General features: G+C 41.5%; 1 protein-coding gene across 2 annotated transcripts in view; it reads left to right on the top strand.

Annotated features, from left to right (window-relative positions):
- Window positions 1–15,319, top strand: part of cacna2d3a (calcium channel, voltage-dependent, alpha 2/delta subunit 3a) — a 117,152-nt gene extending 101,833 nt beyond the window's left edge. The window contains exons 27-37 of one of the 2 annotated variants that reach the window (XM_005914631.3): window positions 1,221–1,282; window positions 1,591–1,635; window positions 1,711–1,773; window positions 3,905–3,975; window positions 5,894–5,969; window positions 6,073–6,125; window positions 6,805–6,860; window positions 9,086–9,200; window positions 12,985–13,097; window positions 14,024–14,106; window positions 14,216–15,319. In XM_005914631.3, coding sequence (XP_005914693.1) covers window positions 1,221–1,282; window positions 1,591–1,635; window positions 1,711–1,773; window positions 3,905–3,975; window positions 5,894–5,969; window positions 6,073–6,125; window positions 6,805–6,860; window positions 9,086–9,200; window positions 12,985–13,097; window positions 14,024–14,106; window positions 14,216–14,308 — 830 coding nt within the window. In that variant the 3' untranslated portion in view covers window positions 14,309–15,319. The remainder of the gene's footprint in view (window positions 1–1,220; window positions 1,283–1,590; window positions 1,636–1,710; window positions 1,774–3,904; window positions 3,976–5,893; window positions 5,970–6,072; window positions 6,126–6,804; window positions 6,861–9,085; window positions 9,201–12,984; window positions 13,098–14,023; window positions 14,107–14,215) is intronic. The other variant, XM_014338774.2, reaches the window with a different exon arrangement.
- The last annotated feature ends 717 nt before the right edge of the window (window positions 15,320–16,036 follow it).

The following is a 16,036-nucleotide window of genomic DNA, read 5'->3' as shown; positions in this document are numbered from 1 at the left end:
TGCAGTAGCACCCCGCTGCACTTAAATATTCACACAAACACATAATTATCCTGAAAGAAATGCAAAGCAAATGTTATCATCTATGAAGGCTTCATGCTTTAAATTAGCATTTTATATTTATTTATATTTATTATCTTGATCCCATCTACACGCTGCACTGTGTGTTTCTCTGTGCATAATCAGACAGAAACACAGAAGTGTGCCTAAACTAATTCAGTTTGCCTTGAATGCTACCACTGCACCAGGAGGAGGATGAGTGAATGAGAATGGTGACTAAATGTGCGTCTGGTGAACTGTAGCGGTGTTTTCGTGTTTCACTTCTGCTTCGTTTGGAATGAAATCTGTTACACACTCGGTGTTTGAATGCTGCCTTCTTTAGTATGTACAAATATCCATGCTACTTGGACTCAAAACCATCTACACTCGCCAATCCGTGTATCTTTCATACTGTGGTTTAATATCCAGTTTGTTAAATCTATTCAGATGCTCCCTTCTTTTTGATTTAGTTTGCTACCTGATTGCACTGCTTTTGGATAAAGCTCTGTGACATGCTTCTAAAGATTTACAGACCACCTAAAGTATGACAAACCCCCACTGAGAGAAAGCTCGTCCTCCCGAGTCTTAATAGCATGAGGTAGAGCGAGAGGAGGACGAGTAGGAGAAGAAGTTAAAGCCTGTGGTAAATGTGTCAATCTTTCCGTAGTCAACTCCGAAAAAGCTGACGCATTTAATGTCAGCCGGTGTCTTTTTCCAGGCAAGGAATTCTGGTCAGATCTGTGCATTTAAGGACCTGCTGCGATGTGGCTTATGGACGTGAGAGCAGCTCAGTGTAGCAGCTCTGGAAGTGCACGTCAGGATAGCAACAGGGAAGCAGACTGAGGAATGGATTTCATGTGGCCACAGAGAAAGAAGTCTGGTTTAGAATGATGTGAAATTTTAAGTGTGGTTAGTGGCATCTGCACACATGGTAGACTTACACATTCAGCCTTCCAGAAATACAAGCTGATGCATGTATGGTCCGGGGCGTACTCGCCCTTGTAGCCTGTTTTGTCTGTTTTCGTCATTGGAGGTTAATGAATGATGCGTTCTGATGCTGCGTGTATATTAAGATTCTCTTGTGCCAGCGGGATAACGTTGTGTATAACAGAGATCACAGTGCACTTCCCAACACACAGAACACATGACCTGCTGCTGTCTCTGTGTGACTCTTTCTCTTACAGCTGTGGGCATCCAGATGAAACTGGAGTTTTTTCAGAAGAAATTCTGGACAGCAAGCAGACAGGTACAAATGCATTAACACAGAACCTGCATGTGAAATGCAGAATAACACCTTGCAAGCTCAATATAAAAACTGTAACTAATGTTGTTTATGTTTGTTTATGTTTGAATTTTGAAAAAATATTTCACATTTGATGAAATGTCCATAATAACAATTTGAAACTTTACACAAAAGGTCGTCGGTCTGTCCAATTAAATTTACTATCCATTCCGCAAGTCTTTAAAGGTTTCCAGTGGCCAAAGGGGATTTATGTTCCCAACCAGCCTGAATATTTGTTGTGACACATGCAAACATCATTTTTCATTTTACAGTGTGCAGCATTAGATGGGAAGTGCTCCATAAGCTGTGATGATGAGGTCAGTTTGTTTTCACTTTCACAGTCAACCCTTCGTGAATCTTCCGACTCTCTAACACATATTTCTCTTTTACAGAATATTAACTGCTACTTAATTGACAACAATGGCTTCATTCTGGTAGCAGAGGACTATACTTTGGTGAGACATGGATGAAAGAGCTTGCATAGCCTCTTTTTGTCACAGTTATACATTTCATTTTGATTTCACTGCAACCAGAAAATTGAATCCATCGTGTACCTGGTCATCTCCACCTCGGATGTGCGTCCCTGTTCAAAAAACTGTTGCTCAAAAAAATTAAGGGAACACATCATGACAGCATCACAGCAAGTCGGAGATACTTCAGGGCTATCAGTCTGTAAAGAAGGATTAACGACTGTATATCAGTTTTACCTGGTTTGGTGCAAATGAAAGGTTTTTACAGACAGCGGCTGTGGATCATTGCTCCGACTAATTTCTGTTAATGTGTCCTTGTCACTGTTCGTAGCATGAGACCAATAGGTAGTCCAGATTCTCCAGGATGGCACGTCCATATGTGCTGTCACACAGGTTTTGCTGTCTCCCAGCACTCCCAGTTGTGTGGGGGGATATCAGGAGATGGGCCATTACACAATAAGAGCTTGACAAAGCCGCAGAAGGGCATCAACCCAGCAGCACGACCGTTACCTGCTCCTTCGTGCGAGGAGGAACAGGAGCAGCACTAAGGCTCTAAAAAACGACCTCCAGCAGGCCACTCGTGTGTGTTTCTGACCAAACAGTTTCATTTGCACCAAAGCAGCTGAAATTAATTCATACTTTATGTTTCCTAACTGTATATATTGATATCACTGGCATTTAACTAACTTTGTAATATATCGTAATGATCAATTTTTTTGAGCGGTGTAATTTTCTTTCTGCATCTCACACAGAATATTGTCCCTTTGACTGCTCACAATGAGACGTGCTGCTGCTCTCGCATAGACTATACCCTCTGCTTAGCTGTCACCAGACATGCTGTCACTCTGACTCTGCCTCATGCAGAAACCAGTCCGCTGGCTGTCACTGCCCTTGCTTTACCCTGCATGTTCTTTTCATGTGTATCTCACTTGCAGGCTTCTGTGCTTTATTTTAACTTAATTTGGATGTGGCAGAGCTTTTAGGCTACCAAATGTCACGATTTTTTAATAACAATATTAAATGGGGACAATGTATTTGACTAATAAGGTAACAATGTGAATTATAAAATGTTGCATTGAATGTGTGAACAGCTTTGACTATCAGCTGTTATTTTGTTACTAGGCAGAGGTTATATAGCGCTGAGTCACATTTTCTGCCCCACAGAGTCAAGAAAATTAGAATAAGGAAGAATGAATGGTGAGAATATATAACAGCACTCTTTAGCAAGCAAATGCCATATTTTTGTGTAGACCAAGGAATCCAATAATTTCAGGACTGAGAAACATTCAGTAGTAAAAGAGGATAAAACACATAAAATAAGAAAATATGTTAGATGGTGCAGTTTTTCTGAAAGGTTTTGCAAGGAGCTAGTGCGTAGCATTCAAAGATGCTTTTTTACAAACTAGATCAGGGCATAAATCTCTTCCGTGTTACAAGACATATACACCAGCCTATGTTCACCAATACACAGATTCATGACAGAGTTGGCTGCATAAAGAACATGTGACTCCAACCAGCAAGTGCTGCCTGGCAGTTTGTCAGTGGTCTCAGAGGAAAGCTGCTCCTCACCAAGGGAAAACCAAACACTTCGAGAGGACTGATCCATACCAGCATTTTCTATTTACTGATGATTTCACGTTTAGGATTTGTGAACATTAACATACAGAGACAGCTGGAAAGAATGATAATGTAATGTTAAAGGTAAGACACACCTGGTGGTGGTGGTGGGACTATTTATTGCTTTTGTTTTTCCATAAGTCTGCGTGTTTCTTTGTGGAGAATGATTTGTAATGTAGCAGGATTATGAGGCTTGAAAACCTCGGCTTGTCATTTTTACTTTGCAGTACAGTTACCTGACTTCAGTCCTTGTGACAGTTTATGATGGTGACATGGATCAGCAGGTTTTCTGTGTGTGTTTTTCTTTTCTGACATTTTAAAAAAGAACTGACCAACTAAAAATAATTTCCAGGTCAGTCGGTAAAGAAGATAAGTTTAGTTCCAGGGTTTGGGTGCAAAAAGGGATCCATCTACTACTAATTTTTTTACAATTTAAATGAACATAAAGACTTTATTCTGACTCGTTTAATTAAACAAAAGCCTTTCTTTTTGCTCTCAGACCGGGAACTTTTTTGGTGAAGCAGAAGGGGCTGTGATGAATAAGCTTCTGCAGATGGGCTCTTTCAAGAGGTGAGTATTTCAAAGTGCATATATGTGTGTGTGTCTGTCTGAGGGTGTACTTGAACATGCCAGCTCAAGTGTACGCATGAGTGTGAGTGTTTGCATGTGTGTAAATGTATGCACATAATATGAGGGAGGCTACAGAATGAGAGCACGTCTCCCCTCATGCTGACAGCTCTTAACTTGGCCAATCATGTTGAGCTTTTCTGTGCTGAACTCCGACCCCTCACTCAGCAAAGTTCTCCATTAGGGGATTACAGCAAATCTTTCCCCGAAACAAAAGAATTAGGACAAAACCTGAAGTCACACACACACACACACACACAAGTATTAGACTTGTTGCAATGCTGTGTGTCCTGGAAAACGCCGAGAGCAGTGGGTGGCAACATTCTGCAATTAATTTGGAAATCTAATCCAAGAGGATACCTTTCCTAATTTCACAGAGTAGGAATGCCAAAACAGACAGACACACACTGTAATTCCTCCGTGGCGTCATGTGTGGAATCTGAACTTAGTCACACAGAAGCTTATGGCCACGTTTACGTCTCTACCACAATACTGCAGCCAGGCTGTTCTTCTGCCTGCAGGACGTGGGCGAAGAGATTTGTGCTGTGCTGTCTCAGTGTATAAAAATCCCGGGTGACAAATGATCACACAAGTAGACAACCACGCCTGTATGTCATAGGGATGAACATCAAAAGCTGACAGCAAATAGTTTACAGATCCACCCATAAAAACAAACAGGCCTACAAGTGCTTTCCCTGAATATTTAATGTTGGCTGAAGAGGGATTGTTTAGAATGGAGGTCGACGTTTGATGAAGGAATAATGTGACTGGTGTTGGTGAAGTATTAGCGTGATGAGTAACAGCCTTCAGATCTTAACACTAATGACTCCAGTGTGATCTGTGTTAACCCAGTGCCATCTGTAAAGTATTAATGTGCCTTTTCTTTTTTGTTAATGACATTTTAAAGTGGACGACTTAAAGATGAAACCAACTGCCAGCCTGAATTTATTGGTCAGCACCGAGACGCAGCATGAAGATAAATGCACAGGAATTATTTTTAGTTCCCTTTACATCCTCTCCATCTTTCCAAGCAAGAGAAATCCATAAAAAGTGATGCTATGCTGAGAAAATGAAGAGTATTCGTACACACCCACATTGACATAAAGTAATCACACATCCACGCAAACGCACACAAACTCAGATTTTTGCACTGGTCTGAATTTGCTGCTAACGCTATTATGTGGCCTGGCTTAGTGCTAATTGGTTCCTGGCGGTGTGCTGGAGCTGTGTGTCACCCGTACTGTGACTGAGGTTGGTTTGAACATCGCCCAGGGCTGCGGATATACTGGGCCCGCTCAGACATCACACACATACTTAGACAAACGTTCACACACAAAGCACTGTCAAGTATACAGGAACTTGTCCAAAGGCTATAAGAACAGTGTCCAGTGTGTGCGTGTTTGTGCAAGTTAGAAACGCCTTCAATAACCTCACCCAGACAGACCTAGATCTCACACCCTCAGGGTCTACTAAGCCTCTAAATCCTCTGTTATCCCCCCAATATCCCCAAATCATCTACACACTCACACACACATACACTCACCCACCTTCCTACATCACTTTGAGGAACCTCTCAGGAAGCTCTCGGCTTTCACATGCTTTCCTTTTCCCATTCTTGCCACATCCATCCAATATATTATTGGTAGGCAAAGGAGCAGTTATAGCAGAGGTGGGATCTTTTCTTCCTGCTCCCACACAGCAGTCCAAAAGGCCCCACAGGCATGCAATACCAAAGAGAGTGTGTGAATCAAGACTTATATCACCCTATCAGGGCTGCATTGTCCTCAAATGATTTAGCTGATCTCTATTTCTGATATTCTGTTTCATTCTCTATTTTGTTTTTCTATCTTTGTGTCCACAGGGTGACTCTATATGACTACCAGGCTCTATGTTGGGTCTATTCGGAAAGTAGCGACAGTGGACGCACGCTATTGGACGTGAGCCCTGCAAATGTTTTGAAGCTCTTCAGCCTCTTTGTTTGTAATCCATGCAGTGCAAAGCTGGGCCTACATGTGTCTGATATCTGTTTCCTTTCTTTAGCCCTACTTCGCTTTCTTCTCAGCTGTGAAGTGGATTCTGACTGAGCTTGTCATGTAAGACTTTGTGTATGTGAGAATGTCTCATGTCTGTTTCTAATAACATAAGTTTGCTGCATGTATGTCCTTTGTAGGGCTTAGATTAAATGTGTGTTTGTGAGTATGAACTGTATGTTTGTTTACGAGTGTCTCCACATGTACGTTGACATGATCCTCGGTGATCATGAGCAGTAATGGCTACCTGATGTTTCCTGTGGTGCCACATTGTGGTTTTGGAGTCTTCCTGGGTGGTCTGTTGTTGCCACAGTGCATCATGGGAGGATTGATCTGTCAGTATTCATTTTACAGTCTGTCATAGTGAAGACGTGTTTTTGTCGATATCACTGTGTGGAAATGAGCACAAACCCACATGAACCTGAGTATCTATAATGTGCATATAGTCAGTCTGAAAATTGTAAGTGATCTGTTCATTTTCAGTTAGTTAATGCTAATGTGCTGTTCTCTAAAATATAGTATTTTTCTGCAGAACTGTATAGAGTGCAGATTAAATTGTAATTGAAACTTAACATGAAAAGAGGTTGTCTGTAGATATTTATTTACTTTCACTTTTAAACTTATAATTTGCAAAATGACACAATTTAGCTCTCTACTTTGCAGAGAAACCATTTAGTATGCAGACCATATTATATCAGCATATGTTGGCTATGATTATCGCTGATGTCATCTCCCTATTTAGATTCCTGGTTGAGTTCAACTTGTACAGCTGGTGGTACTCTGACCTCACCGCTAAAGGTAAGAACAATCTCTTTGGGGATGTGCTTGATCTCCGGCTTTCCATCTAAACAGCACTCACGCATCCACATGCACTCTACCGCTGTCTCAACACAGTTATAACAATGTTGGACAAACTGCAGTGGCTGTAATGTTATAAAAACACTCAAATCTATTATAAACAAATCTGCTGCGTTTGGAAAAGAATTCATACGAGATGCAAACTTGAAAATAATTTTGTCATTAAAAGGTTATTAATGATTATAATCCAAAGAGCTAGAAAAATAATTTACTAATTAGCTGACGAGTTGAGTTACTGAGTGGCTCAGAGTTTTATTTTAAATTTCTGTTGCATATATTTAAACTAATATTGTCACTTAAGCCTGATTGAAGTGCATTTTTTATTGGTTTTGAATTTTAAATGTTAAAACAGGTTAAAAAAGGATTTGATGAGCAGTTGTTTTAACAGTTACAAACAACAACATATTCTCATTAACATATTAGAGAAAAATCAAACAGAAACACTTTGTGTAGCAAAGAAAACTGAATTCAACTACCTCAGACTGTGTAAAATAGCTTCTTCTGAAATACGTGTAGATTTTCTATTTTTATTTTTTTCATGTACTTAGTCTGATCTTTCCTGCCTCGCAAAACAGAGAAAAGAGTCGCAGTTAAAAATGCGTCTAATTTCTCACTGAAAATCCTTTTTTTCATCCCGTTGCTCTTTTCGAAAGAAAAAAACGTGACGCACTGCTTTATACTTATGTTTGAGTTCACAGGGGACGACGCTGCATACAGAATAAACACCCAACGTCCCTACCACTGGCCTCATGTCTTCATCCTCGCCATCTCCCCTCCATTTCCTTTTGGTCTGAGTCAGTGTGACCACTGGAAAAACAGAATAAAGAGGCGCAATCCAAAACCTAAAAGCAAGAAAAGAGAAAAAAGCAAAACAGACCATTACCTCAAGTGACCTCAGCGTTTCAGAGCTTTTGTATACATGTCTCTGTACACACAATCTTCTTTGTGCGTCCAGAGGGGTTATTTTATGTGATCTTATGATCTGTACGGTCTTATCCCATGTTGGTGATGGTGGTCGGCAATAACCGTTTGGTAACACAAGAAAAAGCTCTCTCTCATGTGTCAGCCAGTCTATCATGTTCTCTCCTTTTCTCTGGTTGTATTTCATTCCTTTCTCTTTTTTTGCTCCTTCGTACTCGCTTCCATGAAATCACACACATATGATTATTGCCAGGCTATGAATGCTGTGATTCCTCATGCTTTATGGAGTGTCGAATACCGTTCGCCTGTTTGAAATGAAAGCCTCACTAAGCAGCATCATATTAGAGCATTAATTCTTGCCAAAACTAATATGAAAATATTTAGTGTGTGAAACAGGGGGAAGGAAGAACCACCAAATGAAAGTCTACGTCTAAATGCTTTCCTTGCACACTTTAATCCTGAATGAAGTGAAGCTGGGCATCGCTGCTCACCAAGTAGTCGAGACAATTTCACAGCTGGCTGGCCTCAGGTCTTAGCACTTTCTATATCTTTTCACAATAAAGACGCAGGCCTGTGACACACAGCTGAAACACCATCATTTAGCAGCCGTAACCCAATCTACACAACCTCTCGAGCTGAACTAATCCCAGACCTTTATACATGTAGGCTGCGTTCTCACATCCATATAGTTTATTTACAGTGCACTCTTTCTCACACACACACAATGAATCGTGCTGCACTCCTGATTCTTAATAATCAAACCGCAGCATCCAAATCACACACATAATCACCCACGTTTACAAGCCTCTCTGCAAAGATGTGTAACGCGCTGCGATTCAGCTTTCAAACCGTTTCTTTATGTTGGAAGAAAACACTACGTTTGGAAGATGTCGACCCTTTTTAAAAAAGGGTTTAATGATATTTTAAAGCGACCATTCTGCAGGGTCATTTCAAACCTCTGGGTGGCAGGAAAGTTCAAGCAATGCTGTGAGAATGACTGGCCTAGATTTACATTGGAAATATTTCCAGCAGGACAAGAGACAGCTCTGGTGCAGAAATGCTGTTTTCTTTCAAACGTGAATATTTACATGGACGCGGTGTGTTTAACTGTGTGTTTGCGTAACTCCTTGCGTAGCTATTATTTGATTTTGAAAGGGGTGGTTCAAAGTTTTTCCACCATCTCTGGCTGAATGTCTCGCTCATTCTCGCCGCCTTCTCTCTCCTTCCTTCTTCCCACCTCGCAGCTCAGAGGACAGGTCGGACCATGCAGGTACCGTGCGACACAGAGTACCCGGCCTTTATCTCCGAGAGGACCATCAAAGAGAACACCGGCAACATTGACTGCGACGGCTGCGTCAAGTATGGGATGCACTAACAGACACATAAACATCAATTAGCTACAAGCGACATCAACAATAAGAGCGCTGGTTATCAGCTGTCCACCATAGAACAACTATGAAAAATGAACGATCCTGTTAGCTCTCATCTTCATCCTGAATAATGAGAAGCACATTTAAATCATTTGTTGTCTGCTGAAAACGCTTTTATCCAGAGTAATCCATCAGAGACACACACACAGTGAGCGTTTTGAAATACGAGGCATTTAGAGATGAGGGAGAGAGGTGGAAAAAAGGCTTCCTTTAAAAATGGGAAAATGAGTGTGGTCCCCATTAACAATTTGGGCTTTTCTGTCAGGCAATTGTGGGGTGTTCTCTGGATCCCTGCAATGGGGCCTTCATTGCTCCCAGCTGTGGAACTGCCAGGGAGCTCAGAGCTCTGTGTGTGTCTCAGTGTGCTTGTGTATATGTGTGTCCGCTGTCGGTGCAGCCCCAGAGGGTCAGCGGGGTATCCTCCGCTTTCGGAGCCAGGACTGTGGTGTGGCTGGAGATACTGCGAGACCCTCACATAGAGACACCCATGCCCAGCCGCACATGCTGAAGCCTGCTTCAGAGGACAGGGTATAATCTGCAATGATGACACCAGAGCTGGGATTAGCAGGAACTAGCTGTGTGCTCAGCAACATGTCGCCTTCAAATGCATCGTTTTTAAAACACAATGACTTTGACAAAGTAAAATGGAGTTTTTATTTCTCTTATATGGAATTTTATAGCTCATATTTGTATTAGAGGTTATTGGCGATAAACATCTGTTTCAAGTTACAGCCTGACTGAAGCCTTTCTCTTATATTTTCATTGGGACACGTGTGTATGCTTTATGCTCTAGGAAATATATCCTAAGCTCTTGCCTGCTAAACCTCTCTTTGCTGTATTTTGACTCTTTGTGTGGATGTGTGTGTCAGATCTCGTACGTGTGCGCGCTGCTCCCCGATTAGTGTGACAGAACGTAAGAAACATCAAACCCTGGCGAGTGCTCTGGTAACTTAAGTGCCCCCAATAAGATGATTTAACCTTTATTAATGCATCTGTAGCTTTTCTAGATGGTAACTTGAGATTCAGGACAAATAGAGCGTCTCCAACCGGAGAAGGTCTTCAGTGGGACCATTAGTGACAATAATCCTGGTTGTATATCTTCCAAAGACACATGCTCCTTTTCCTTTTCTCAACCAAGAGGGACGATTCAAGTCACCAAAAACAGAAAGAAAAGAAAGAGGTTGAAGCTTCCAGTGAGGAGCAGCTTCAGGTGTACAGTTACAGTAGGACGTTGCTTAATCTGCTAGGATAGTACATATTTCTTCTTAGGTTTTCTTTTGGGCATTTTTAATTCAGCATTAAAAATGGATTTTAATTCTGCAAATGCATTTAAAATAATTTGAAAGAAATTATAAAGTAATAATAATTACTATAATAATAGTTGCATTTTTCTTTATACATAATCTTCCTTTCCAACTTTAGTGCCAGTATCCTCATCGTACCATATTTCACATCAACTTATCCAGAGAGCCCCCCCCCCCGTCAGATGCATGCAGTGGAATCACGTGTAAAAGGAGAATATTGGAATCACAGTGCTCGTTTTCCCCCTAAAGTAACAGGAGACGTGGAAATAAAATGACAGCATTCCTCTTAAAACTCATCTATCTGTTTGTTGAGATTTTGTTGGAGCAATTTCGACTCGAATTAGTAAGAGTTAAATTGCACACAGTAATTACTGGTCAAATTTTTCAACTGTGATGACAGATATTTCTGAAGACCATGCTGGACATGCATTTATGGTTATGCTGTGCAGTTATTAAAACCTTAGAAAAACATTAACATTCTCGGCTGGATACAGAAAAAAACATTTATCCGAACCTGTGCAGGGAATGATTTTTCCATGAAATGTACGAGACTATGTCCAGCTTGGAAACTATAGTGAAGCATTACGAAATGTATTGTGAATTAGCATTATCTTTTTTTATATATATAGTTATTTTTGGCCTTTTTTCAGCTTTGCTAGATAGATGCAGTGAAGACTGACAGGAAAGTGGAAGGAAAGACAGATCAGCCACCTGGGCTGGCCACTCTCAGCCACGCAGCACATGGTCGCCTGCTCATCCAACTAAGCTTGACCGGCACCCATGAATTAGCATTATGTTATCATAAGTAACAAGGTATTATTTAGTCGTGCATCCCTGTCAGCTGTAGAATGTGTAAGATGTGTTATGTTTTGTCAAAACTAAAAAGAAGACAGTCTTTCTCCGACTGCATATGTCGTAATCCTTTCCTACAGTTCTCAGCTTTATATATCAAACTCTAGCCTTTCCTTTTGTCTCCCACGTGAGTCTCCACATTGTTTAAAAGGTTGTGTGTTATTTTTTCTCAGAGAAACATGTTGGATGTCCTTGTCTGTCTCCCCGCCAGCCAAAATGTAGAGGCCACAGCACTATGAGGCAACATTAACAACAAATTGTCTGTTACGCTATCTGTGTTTGTGATATGCATTGCTGTCTGTCACTTGTGTATCTGCGCACATTATACACATCAGTGCGTGTGTGTAGGTGTGTGTGCAGTGTGATGCTCCCTTTCCTAGCTCTGGGGATGTTCAAGGCCAGCAGATGTGCTGTCAGGATGTGTTTAAGTCTTTTCTCCAAAAACACTTGCTCTGCTTTCTATCAGCGGGCAGCGCTGGACTGGACCGGCGCTGTGCAGGGGTGTGCACAGATTATTAAACATCAGCAGATCCTAATTCACCCTGATTGGAACTGGTTTGGCATGTTTGCTGAGTTGGTTTGGTTTGGTTTGGCCGGTCGTGCTGGGATAAGTGTATTAAGTGCAGCGGATTGGCACTCCTCGGGGATTGAAGGCTGTTTGTGGTCAGATTAAATTGGTCATGGTATTGAATAAGTAAAGATGGAGATATTCCTGTACGTATTGGGTCTGTTTGGATCTATCGGGTCTCTCCCTCTCTGTCTTTGTTCAAGCTCTCCTTCACAACAGTTGAGAAAGTGCGTTTGTGTATACAGTATTTTTTACATCTGTGTGTGTTCACTCAGTCACACGTGCGTGTTTTCATATGTGTCTGATAAATGCTTCAGAGCGAATTCGATAAATCACCCAGCTGCAGCGAAAAGAGAGCAGGCAGAGAAGCAGGAGATCAAGAAAGAAAGGGTGATAGAAAGAAGAGATCATCTTTACGACCTCTCTTCTTAATAAAGCTTATCCACAGCCATAAATCACCGGCCAGGAGGCCGAGGCAAGGCCTGATCTCTCAGACCAGTAAAACACAGCCATGGGAAGCTGTAAGCACAAAAGTGTGGTTCCCATTTGTCTCCCTTTGGAGTGTTTTATATTCGGCAACACTTCATTGGTGCTTGCCTTGGATAGGGTACAACAAAGCCTTAAGAAAAGGAAAGGAAGAGAACGAGGAAGAGGGGCGGATGGAGTGAGTTAGACAAGTATGTGTGTAAACTATATATGTGTGTACGCTGGTGTGAGTCTGTCTGTGTCGCTGTATGTTTATTGACAGCTGGCGGTGAGATACTTCATACTCTTGACATGCATCCAGTGGAGTCTCTTCAGAGTGCTTCTCCCCTCTGCCAGGGGAGCATGTGAAGACTCATAACACAAATCCCGTGACACACATGGAAATTTACATCATACCCATGCTCCTGGACTGCTAGCCAGATCTCACTTTCAACTGTCTCTTGTTCCTTTTCCATCTTTCTTTCTTTCTTTTTCTATCTGGCTGTCCGTGCTGTGATTGGCAGGTCCTTTGTGATTCAGCAGATCCCCAGCAGTAATCTCTTCATGGTGGTGGTGGACAACAAGTGTGACTGCAGCATGTTTGAGCCAATCACCATGGACCCCATCGAAATCATGTATATCCTTCGCTGAGGTGTGAGGGAGAAGGTTGCGAGTATATGTATACAATGATATTAAAGCAAGACATATAACAGCGATAGGGTTACGTAAAGTTACTCTACTCTGTAAAAAAGTGTGTAAATTCATCAAATGGCTTCAAATGTAACAAACTCTCCTGGGAGTCATCACCTCAAACTTTATTGGGATTGAATAACCACATGAGTACGAGAGGATTGATTATTCTTTGGTTTTCAAACCGCTGCTGAGATAAATATACATGTTGTCTTGTTTTCTTTTTAGTAGACGTTTCTCCTCCACCTCATAACTTTCACAATTAGATTTTTTATAGTTAATTTCCATTGATTATGAATTCAGTGGAACATTTTAAAGTAAAAAGCTTGTTTACACTCTACCTCTTGTGGGTAAGCGATCTAATTGCTGTATGGGACAAGAACCAAAGCTGAGGCAATGAGACATCACTTTTTTTTGGCTGTGTGTGAGTTTGGACTTTGTCACATGCCACGCTGTGATTGGATCTTGATCAACAGCAGACACAGCTAGCTTGGAAAGGCTGGAGACTGAAGGAACTTAATTTGTCACCACATAACTGGCTGAATTCTCCTACAATGTGCATTTCTTTGAAATTTTATGCACTGCAGTCACGCTGTGTATACATGTCCACCAGTGTTTATTTTGTTGTGGGGTGCTCACTGTAGCATGCTGTTTTGTTGCTGTGCAACAAAAGAAACCTCATCAAACATCGCTCAGAATTGGCTCTTGTTTCACTTTTACTCTATACACACACACACACACACACACACACACACACACACACACACACACACACAAACAGGCATTCCTTTTGCATTCAAACAGGAAATATACTCCAGCCGGAGTAATGCTGAGTGTACATGTCCTCTAGTATTGCCTTAACTCCAACTGCACATAATGAATCTCTGAAGTGCGAAAGATTGAAGATGCAAAAGGACAGGAGGCGCCCAGACACCTGCCACCCTTTTCACCCAGAGGTACATATCCTCCAATGTACAATAACTCACTATAGTAAAAGTCCTGTTTCGTATACCTCTGATTCAAATAAAACATATCTGTTCCCATAATGCCCCTCTCTTTCTCTAGGAAAACTCAATGGAGTGTGGGGGAGCTGTGAATCTTACCCAGTCTCTTGTTACGACACTGCTCTGCCTACTTGTGGCGTTGTTCCCCAGGTGACCAGAGCTGACCATGCCTCTCCACTGAGAACTTTACTTGGGTCGGATTGGCTCGGCATGCAAAAGAGTCGCAATGATGCCACCGAAAAAAAACAAAAAAACAAAAAACACTCCTGCCCCATATAAAGTTGTGCCCAATTTCAACTCACCACCTACAAAGTCCCTAGCCCTGACGTGCCATCCTACAAGGTAAATATCTGAAAGGATTAATAATGGATACAGCTGCTAAGTAGTAATAATTAAGGTGCTTTAGCAATATCACGAGGTTTTTGAGGAGATACAAAGTTTAGAATCACGTAGTAATAATGCTGACAATGCACTTAGTAGCTTAAAAACTGCACAAGTGGTTGAGTAACACCCACAGACACTAGCACCACAACGTTCAGTCCTTTCAAGTAGCAGCTAATGGGCTGGGTCTGTAGCTGGGCTTGGAACTGGGTATTAAAGCCACGTAACACCCACATGGATAAAGACAGATACACATGGCCAACTTTGACTTTTTATGAAGATTAAAAAAAGAAAACAGATAATACTGATGATGATTATATGTGGCTGGGGTTGTGATGAAATGTCTGTCTGTTAATATTTTTTTTCCACAATGAGAAAATAAAAGAGTTCTAGTGTATGTATATAAAAATATATTGTAACAAAAGAGTCTTATTTATGATTTGCAAGTGGTACCCATAAACTGTGACTACGAGATGTTTGAGTCCTCTGATGTGAGTGGTTGTTAATATTTGAGCTTTGCCTTATTAAACAACATTGGTCCTGTTTATGTACTTTTGAAATAAAATGATGTTAAAAAAATTTATGTGGTTGTCGAAAGCTGTTGTCGAAAGGAGCTTAGCATAGCAGATATTCGCTAAAATGAAATATGAATCATTACTTTTCGTATATTGCGCTGTTGTTTTTGGCAGATTTGACTGATTAATACAGAGTCTGCTCTTGGTCTGGGGAAATATTTGGCTGCTTTGTGACCTAAACAGAGATGCAGCGACTGTGTGTGTGTGTGTGTGTGTGTGTGTGTGTGTGTGTGTGTGTGTGTGTGTGTGTGTGTGTGTGTGTGTGTGTGTGTGTGTGGAATTGCATGTTCATCTGGTGTTTCACTGTTTTGTCATTCACGTACCCCCTCTGCCCCAGAGGCTCATCCTCCCGTTCAAAGAAACAATAAAGACCACGACACTGGAATGGAAGACCAACACAACAACCATCTGTATCTGCTTAGAAATAGACCAGGGAATTGCATAGGAACAGACACTCTTCTGACACACACACATGTACGCATACATGCAATAACACAATTTTTAGAGTAGTGCAAAGAGAGCCACATATACATATGTTATGCTGTAAATAAAAAGCAACAAAGACGTTTTCAGTGCCGGTCAGAGGAAGCGCTGCCGTGGCCTCCACATCAACACCGAGGTCCCTGTGGTCAACAATGGGACATGCTTCATCTCCCTCTCTTTCCCCACCTCTCAACGAGCCGGTTCTGTGAACCTCCAGCTCCAGCGGCGAGGTAATTCTCAGCGTCCTAGTGGTCTAATCTATTCTCCTCTGTTTAATTGAAATCGTCCCTTCAGCAGAACTTTGTGACTTTAATCATTCCCAGTTCTCTTCCTCTCTCTCTGGTCCAAAGACTCCCTGACTTGCTTGTGGGTCATTTATCACTGCGTAATGGGATTGGAGCTGTTTTGGGTCAACACGCATCCAACCCAGTCTGTGATTCCTT

Source organism: Haplochromis burtoni, unplaced genomic scaffold (assembly GCF_018398535.1).
Source record: "Haplochromis burtoni strain Fernald_Lab_line unplaced genomic scaffold, NCSU_Asbu1 Contig_9, whole genome shotgun sequence".
Lineage (NCBI taxonomy): Eukaryota > Metazoa > Chordata > Actinopteri > Cichliformes > Cichlidae > Haplochromis > Haplochromis burtoni.
This window is presented reverse-complemented; position numbering and strand designations above follow the sequence as displayed.